Source organism: Lycium barbarum, chromosome 3 (assembly GCF_019175385.1).
Source record: "Lycium barbarum isolate Lr01 chromosome 3, ASM1917538v2, whole genome shotgun sequence".
Lineage (NCBI taxonomy): Eukaryota > Viridiplantae > Streptophyta > Magnoliopsida > Solanales > Solanaceae > Lycium > Lycium barbarum.
In genome coordinates, this window is record NC_083339.1 from 142,840,401 (window position 1) to 142,849,148 (window position 8,748).

Here is an 8,748-nt window from a genome sequence, read left to right on the forward strand (position 1 = left end):
ACTCCTATCCATCATTCATTTCAACGCATGCTTCCCTGTGGACTGTAGGCTTTTATCACTTCTAGGATATTATTTTACCATATCTCTATCTCTATCTCTATCTTCCCCCTAAGAATAATATTTACTATTCCAAAGCCGCCAATCACCTTTCTACATCCTCTTTGAGTTAAAAGTTAAACTATAAGGAGTTTCCATCTCAAGAAATGTTGTAATAAAGGATTGACTTAATACCCAGATGAACCCTAAAACTTGGCATGTTTTGTAAGATAGGCATATAAACTTATAAGGTGACCAGATAGACACTTAAACTTACTCAAAGTGTATTTTTCAAGTTTTTCAGTTGTTTTGAAAACAAAAATTATATTTTTCAAACACTCACAATTTTCATGGCCAAACAAACCCTAAATATATCACAAAATATTTTTTTTAAAATGCAAAAATAAGGCAAACGCATATACATGAGACTATAAATGTGCACTTAAACCAATAAATACTCGCTAATCGCAATTTTGCAGCTTTCAAGTAACTCGGTTTTTTTTTACACTTGAATAATTAAAAAACAATAACTTTAACCAATAAAAATCCTTAAAACAAACATTAAGGATTTTCTTCTCGGCTTTACAGTTTTCTTAATTTGAAATTTCTTTTACACTTGAAATACTGAACTTAGAAATTTCTTAATTTGAAATTTCTTTTTTTAAGGATTTTTATTGGTTAAAGTTATTGTTTTTTAATTATTCAAGTGTAAAAAAAAATCCGAGTTAATTAAAAGCTGCAAAATTGCGATTAGCGAGTATTTATTGGTTTAAGTGCGCATTTATAGTCTTATGTATATGCGTTTGCCTTATTTTTGCATTTTAAAAAAAATATTTTGTGATATATTTAGGGCTTGTTTGGCCATGAAAATTGTGAGTGTTTGAAAAATATAGTTTTTGTTTTCAAAATAACTGAAAAACTTGAAAAATACACTTTGAGTAAGTTTAAGTGTCTATCTGGTCACCTTATAAGTTTATATGCCTATCTTACAAAATATGCCAAGTTTAAGGGTCCATCTAAGTATTAAGCCTAAAGGATTATATGCTAATTATCTCTACAAGAACTACGAAAAACTATATATTTACATGATGATATAGTAATAACTGTTATGCTGGCATATGTTGGGTATTTGTTGGCCAATCTTTAGTCTGTTTAATTAAAGTAGGTTTGAATTACGGTGCGCTTCTACCACCTCTTAGCAAAGTAGGATGATGGGAAAGCCCCCTCGTGTTGCAATGATGTGTTGGTATGTGGGGGCATTAGAGGTTGTTACCTCGTGGCCAAGTCGAAGGGGCAGAAATTCAACGCAGAGCTTTTTGATTGTTAAGTTATAGCAGAATTATATTCAATAATTTTAGTTCTTCTGATTTGCACTAAAATGACTTAAGTAGTCTTCAAAAGAATCCGTTTATTCTCTCCACCTGTTCACATGCTAGTTTAGCGAGAATTATAATGCAGTGTGGAGTGGATAACATCGAATGATTATTATACAGTGATTAATAATATACTAATTGTTATATGGGGAATAACACTATAGGAAATGTTATATAGGGATTTTTAAGGACATTGTTGTCTTCAGTTACTTTTATCTCCAGTATGAGATTATGTAGGAACTATTTTTTGCTATACGTTTAATCAAATATTGCATAAGTTAAGTAGATATTATTTTTCTTCATCCCTCTAATAAAACACAATTATTTTATGCGAGATTTTATGTTAAAATAATTTTTTCAATACCTCCAACCAAACAACCCTTAACATTTTGATCATAGAGAGCACCCCCTTGAGAATAATGGCTATAATAAATCGAACTAGGAATGGACAAACCAAAGCGGCCCACAACAAAAATGCACCTTTAATTTCACCATAGCCTTCTTGTTGCTTAGTTCCTGTTCTTGTCACAATGCCCCATCAAGGCCTCAATCAGGCCTTGGACATTCACCATTTCCAGAACATAAATAGAAGATATTTCTTTTTACATTAATAAAGAACTTAACAGTGAGGGGGCAATACTGCTTTATATCATTTTCACATGCATGAGAATGTTGCCTTGGCAAAAGGCAAACGAAACACAGTCAAATCTTTCTATGACAATATCGTTTATTTAGATTTTTTTTTACTGCTATAATGAAATACTGTAATATACATAACATGAAATATAGACTGAAAAAAAAAATTATGATCATTATAGTGAAATATTATTATAAAGAATGAAGGGTATAAAAAGGTCGACTGTTCTGTACTGCGTTAATTTTATATATTGAGAAAAAAAGGGATAAAAATAAACATTAGAGGAACAGGCTAGCCCATCAACAGCCCACGAGCCAAAAAGCCAGAAACAAGACGCAAATGACTTTAAAAAAGAAGCTCCGGCAAACAAGTACTTATAGGGACACCACCTCCAACCAAAATGCTTTTTCTCTACACAACTCTGTGAACCATTGAAGATAGAGCCATATACCAACTTAACATACCAGATTATACCAATTTCATAGTACCCTCCTTTTTTTTTTTCCCTTTCAAATCCAAACACAGCTCAAAACAAAGAGCAAAAAAACAAAGGGTGTAATAGGCAAAAAAATATAATTAGAAAAATCCCCACTTTGCTTTGGAGACTGCAAGCTTTGCTCGCAACTCTCAAAGCTGTATTCTTTCTGTAATCTCTATTCTCTAATGCCAAAAAATATTGCTCCTTTCTGCAAAATCCCCACAACCCCATAACCAAAACACATGCTCTTATTCCTACATAACTTTGCTTATATTTACCAACCCCACTTCCTCATTTCTACTAAACTTTCCTCTATTTCTCAATTTCTTTAACCTTTCTTGTATGTTTTCTTGATTTGGGTATTTCAAGAACTTAGTAAAGATGATAACTTTAGCTGATTTCTACCATGTTATGACTGCTGTTGTGCCACTTTATGTGGCTATGATACTAGCTTATGGTTCTGTTAAATGGTGGAAAATTTTCTCACCAGACCAGTGTTCTGGAATTAACAGATTTGTTGCACTTTTTGCTGTTCCACTTTTGTCCTTCCATTTTATTGCTGCTAATAATCCATACAAAATGAACTTAAGGTTCATTGCTGCTGACACTTTGCAGAAACTTATTGTTCTTGGGGCTCTTGCTGTTTGGGCTAATTTAAGCAAAAGGGGTAGTTTAGAATGGAGTATAACACTCTTTTCTTTATCAACTCTTCCAAATACTTTAGTTATGGGCATTCCTTTGTTAAAAGGAATGTATGGTGAATTTTCCGGGAGTTTGATGGTGCAAATAGTTGTACTTCAGTGTATTATTTGGTACACTTTGATGCTTTTTATGTTTGAGTTTAGAGGTGCAAGGATGTTAATTTCTGAGCAGTTTCCAGATACTGCTGGATCAATTGTATCTATCCATGTTGATTCTGATGTCATGTCACTAGATGGAAGACAAGTTTTGGAAACTGAAGCAGAATTAAAAGAAGATGGGAAACTTCATGTTACTGTTAGAAAATCAAATGCTTCAAGGTCTGATATATATTCAAGAAGGTCACAAGGTTTTTCTTCTACTACTCCAAGGCCATCAAATTTGACTAATGCAGAGATTTACTCTTTGCAATCTTCAAGAAATCCAACCCCAAGAGGGTCTAGTTTTAACCATACTGATTTTTACTCAATGGTGGCTGGTGGTACTGCGGGGAGGAACTCAAACTTTGGTGCGAATGATGTTTATGGCATGTCTAATAATTCAAGAGGGCCAACTCCAAGACCTTCAAATTATGAAGAAGATCAAAGTGGGAAATCAAGATTCAATAATTACCATGGAGCAGCACAAAGTAATTATCCAGCTCCAAATCCTGGCATGTTTTCACCTTCTAGTAATGCCAACAAAAGCACTACTAAGAAAACTAACAAGGGAGAGGAAGGTGGCAAAGATCTTCATATGTTTGTTTGGAGTTCAAGTGCCTCTCCTGTTTCTGATGTTTTTGGTGGAGGCCATGATTATGCTGCTAATTTAGACCAGCCTGCACCTAAGGATGTTAGGGTACCTATCTCTCCTGGAAAAGGTAAGGGCTTTTTACATTTTTGGCCCGTCGTCTGAAATTGATTACGAGCGTTAGCTAAAATATACGAGACATATACACTCATATGTATATTATATAAGAATATTTATACATTTGCTGGTTATTATTTTTTGGTAATTAGTTATTCCTAATTTTGTCACTTTGATTTGAACATTGTATAAGTGCACCTTATTTATGCTTAATTAATGTATTATGAATTGGATTTAATTTACAGTTGAGGGGCAAATAGAGAGGGATGATTTCAGCTTTGCAAATAGAGATGGAGCTGATCCAATGAACAATCAAGAAGGTGAAAAAGGTGGAGAAAACAAAGCAAAGGTTATGCCACCAACAAGTGTAATGACTAGGCTCATACTGATCATGGTGTGGAGGAAACTTATTAGGAACCCAAACACTTATTCAAGCTTGTTAGGCCTCACTTGGTCTCTAGTTTCATTCAGGTTAATTTGCAAATTTCCATTAATATTCTTTTTTCTTTCTTGGTTTTGGTATATATTCTGATTAGAGCTTTTTTATTATAATAATGTAGGTGGAATTTGAAGATGCCTGCTATAATTGCACAGTCCATATCTATACTGTCAGATGCAGGACTTGGCATGGCAATGTTCAGTCTTGGTGAGTACTTTCATTATTTTTCCACAAGGAAGCCATTAGTGGGTGCACACACATTATATGTCTCTTTTATTTTAATGTCCCTCTAAGATATCAAAAATGTAACTTTACATTATTAAATTACCTGTTTAGAAGAGGAGCGTGCTAAAAAGCAAAGTAAGCCAACAGTATGGTTATCATCATATCATATCTCTCTTTATTTCTTTAATTAAGTCTTCTTTACCCCATCTCAATGTTTTCTCATTTCTCAAACCTCGCTTTTTCTCCCTCAATGGCTGCAATCATGATAACTACTAGTAGTAAACTCCCCACAAGTGGAAGTGATGATGCCATGCACCTCTTTTTAAATAATGATAATAGTGTTCGAATCAGTTTGTGCTCACAAATTTTTACAGGATATTTACTAGCTTTCATCAACAGAGATAGCTAGTGGTGCGCATCTCGACTAATTTTACTAGCTATTTGCTTCCTCTCATCAGCATAGATAATCAATTATGCTCATCTCGATTAATTTTACGATATATTTTTATCTTTCAGCAACCAGTTGTGCGCACCTTGACTAATTTCAGGAAACATTTGTAATCTTTCATTAGCATAGATAACGGGTAACTCGGTCCACTAATATTTGGACAAACGTGAAGCAATCACTAAGTATTATTGCTTTCACTAAAAATAGAAGTAAAACCTCATGGTCCCCTTGGTGCATGCCATGCACTTAAAAGAGAAGGGTTATTGCTACGTTTCACTATTTTTTTTTCCAATTTGCTATTGCATATGTTATATAGTGGAACTACAGAAGTATATTTTTCCATGTAAGAAATGTTAGAGTTGATGGATGACAGGTCTGTTCATGGCTTTGCAACCAAGGATCATAGCATGTGGGAATTCTGTAGCAGCTTTTGCTGCGGCTGTGAGATTCCTTACAGGTCCAGCTGTTATGGCAGCTGCTTCCATTGCTGTTGGTCTCCGTGGAACTCTCTTACACGTGGCAATTGTACAGGTCATCATCAAATCTTTTGCTCTTCCATTTCTTCCTTATTATATATACCTTCACTATTAAATGTTGTTGATTTATTAAAAGCATAAAACTGATATGGCTATGTTAATTATTTTATTTCAAACTCTCCACTAGACCTACCACTAAAATAAATTAAACCAATCTGCTGCTTCGAGCCCATACAGTTTCAAAACTCATTAATTTAATTACTAGTTGTGCTTGAACAACATGCACCTAACCAAGTAACATAATTAGAATCAGTAAACTTATATGAGTATGATGTGTTTATTTTCTTGTTTATATACATAATTCGAGCCGAAATCAATAGATTCAATTGAATACATTACATAACCCATCATAAATTAAGTTTTTGAGCTCTAAAAAAATACCCCTTAGTCATATTCATTTTTTGACCATCTTCAATTTGAGCTGATAAATTGCATTATTATATTATCTTCAACAACTTCCTGTATTCTTATATAAAATATTCCTTCATTAAAATTAGAAGAAAACTAAATAAGGTGCAGCGTGCATGATGCAGACCTACTCATTTCAGGATGTACAAAAAATATAAAATACTGTAAAAGATTTGGGCTGCGACAATTATTATCGAAAGGGAATGTTTCACAATTTGCAATTTTGCATGCATTATTTATATTTTGTGTGTTCTCCTACTAATAAATTATAAAATGAACACGAAAACAGGCAGCTCTACCCCAAGGAATTGTCCCCTTTGTCTTCGCCAAGGAATACAACGTTCATCCTGACATTCTTAGCACAGCGTAAGTATAAATTAACATCTTTTATTGTGTTTAATTTTTTTTTTTGTAATTTCATGATTGATTTGTTTTTTTTTCATTTCTTTTATTTGTAAAACAAATTTGCAGTGTCATTTTTGGGATGTTGATTGCCTTACCGATTACACTGGTGTACTACATTTTAATGGGACTTTGAAGAGCGGCTTAATTAATATTAGTGCAGCCGTTGGCATGGAGAAAAAAAAGCTTACAGCTTTTGTGTAATGAAAAGAGTTGTAACAACGTGATGACGAAAAATCAAGCAGAGGGAAGAGAGAAAAAAAAAAGGTTCTGTGCTTAGTTCAAACGTAATTAACTCCTCATTCAAATGTCTTAGTGGGTTGTCTTTGGTACGTAGTACAAGTTGTAAAATCATGTTTAATCTGTAGTCTATTGGTTAGCAGGAAAAAAGAAATTTAATTCCTAGTTGTTTATGAAATTTGTTAGCTACTACTGTTATTTTATGACTTCCTACTCGTACAAAAGAATTTGCTTTTTTTTTCTTCTATAAAAATTTAGGGTGGCCTTTTTTGCCTTTCTTTTTTTCCTGTAAGAGAAGAGTTTTTGTTGTAGGGTAAGTGGCGGAGTCGAGAATTTCATTAATGAGTAAACATATAATTTATTCCTTTTAAAGGGGATTTAACATATATTTTATATACATTAAAATAATTCACTTGTGAGGGGCGGATTTAGAGGCCAGGTTATAGGTTCAGCTAAATTCGGTAGCTTTTGCCTAGATGTTGTATATATATTAAATATTAAAAATCTACTACAATATTTATATATATATATATATATATATAAATTAATTATTATTATAGTACTAACTTAAATCACTATAATATTCATAAATTTTAAATCCTAAATCTGTCTCGGTAAGACATGGAGTCTTAGTTTGGGTGGTTTATAAAAGTTTTCGAAAGTTCACTAGGAGCATATTCTTCACAAATGACATGTGAGGCAGAATATTTGGCTAAAGGAAGAAGAAAGCAATAGACGGCTACAAAATTCGCCCTTTACAACCGTGTTGATTTTATTCTTTTGCTAAAATAATAGATGCTATATTGAGAATAGAAGAAAAAAAAAATAGATGCTGTATGATAGAAAAGAAAAGAAATTTATCCGTTTTTTACACACGAGTGACCGGACTGAAATTAAAGAAAAAAACAAGGAAATGATGAAGACGTATATAGTGTTCTATGATTCAAAAGGAAATGTAAACAAAGAATTAGATGGGGTCTACATCAAATCGAGCACCTAGCTAGGTTATTGGAGGGACCTTACAAATTATCACTATATATTTAATACATGCATAAAAAACAATCAGAATAATGCACCCGTGTAATTTGATTCTTCAATCAGAATAAATATTAGGATCATGGCAATACTTTGGGTCTAAATAAGTAATCTAACATTTACTTAGATTAATATTATCTCCAATCCCAGACAAAAGTAATGAAATGAGGAACATCTAAGTGGCATGCATATATGGTCACCAATTGCAAAAGATTTGTTTCCTAGCCTGTCTCCAGTATGTGTTGGTGTTCGATTAATATGAATTCGCGTAAGAAAATTTTACTTGGGGACAAAATGCTCCTTATCAATGATGACTTCGTTTTCACGGCTTGAACTCGAGACTTTTAAGTAAGGATGGAGGAGTACAACTTCACCCCACCTTTGGTGGTGTCACATGCACGATTCAATATTTACATCACACTCGGTATTTGATACTTATTTTGGGAGTCGACTAATTCGGATTCGCACCCGAAATTCTCACGTCGTGATAAAGTACTCCTAATCATTGCCATTTATATGCAGTGGTCGGTATTCACCACGCCGCAACCTTTGCTAGTGTGACACAATTCTCACGACGCCCATGGCACTATAAATCTTTATGATATTACTAAAATCATGTAACAGTGTTAATTATGTGGAAAATCGGAAAAAATAATTGTTTCAATATCTTATCTTACTTCAGTTTCTTTGGGTAAAAAGTTGAAAGTAGAAAGTGCGTCAGTGTAAGTAAACTCTCCTTGCTTCTTGTTTAACTTTGATTTTTTTTTTTTTTTTTGCTTCCTTTGGTAATAATATGGTGGACAAGCCTGAATTTGACCGCCATGATTAAGAATAACAAAGTCGTGCTGTCCTGGTGCCTACCACTAATTAAAGATATCCTATTTATCAGTAATATATAATGATTAATGGGAAGACGACGTTTTTACCAACCCATTAGCCTTGATTT

At 33.3% G+C, this 8,748-nt stretch overlaps 1 protein-coding gene across 1 annotated transcript; it reads left to right on the forward strand.

The window, feature by feature from the left end:
• The first annotated feature begins 2,386 nt into the window (after positions 1-2,386).
• LOC132633201 (probable auxin efflux carrier component 1c) lies at positions 2,387-7,020 on the forward strand. Its single transcript, XM_060349464.1, has 6 exons — positions 2,387-4,082; positions 4,315-4,540; positions 4,630-4,715; positions 5,555-5,712; positions 6,415-6,491; positions 6,597-7,020. Exons 1-6 carry the CDS (start codon positions 2,906-2,908, stop codon positions 6,661-6,663), a joined length of 1,791 nt encoding a protein of 596 aa, XP_060205447.1. The 5' UTR covers positions 2,387-2,905; the 3' UTR covers positions 6,664-7,020.
• Positions 7,021-8,748: the final 1,728 nt, after the last annotated feature.

Bases quoted from the DNA above. Each gene is read 5' to 3' on its own strand.
- LOC132633201 (XM_060349464.1), top strand. From the start codon at position 2,906: ATGATAACTTTAGCTGATTTCTACCATGTTATGACTGCTGTTGTGCCA. The intron at 4,541-4,629 runs GTTAATTTGCAA...ATAATAATGTAG, and splicing joins TGGTCTCTAGTTTCATTCAG to GTGGAATTTGAAGATGCCTG. The intron at 5,713-6,414 runs GTCATCATCAAA...ACACGAAAACAG, and splicing joins TACACGTGGCAATTGTACAG to GCAGCTCTACCCCAAGGAAT.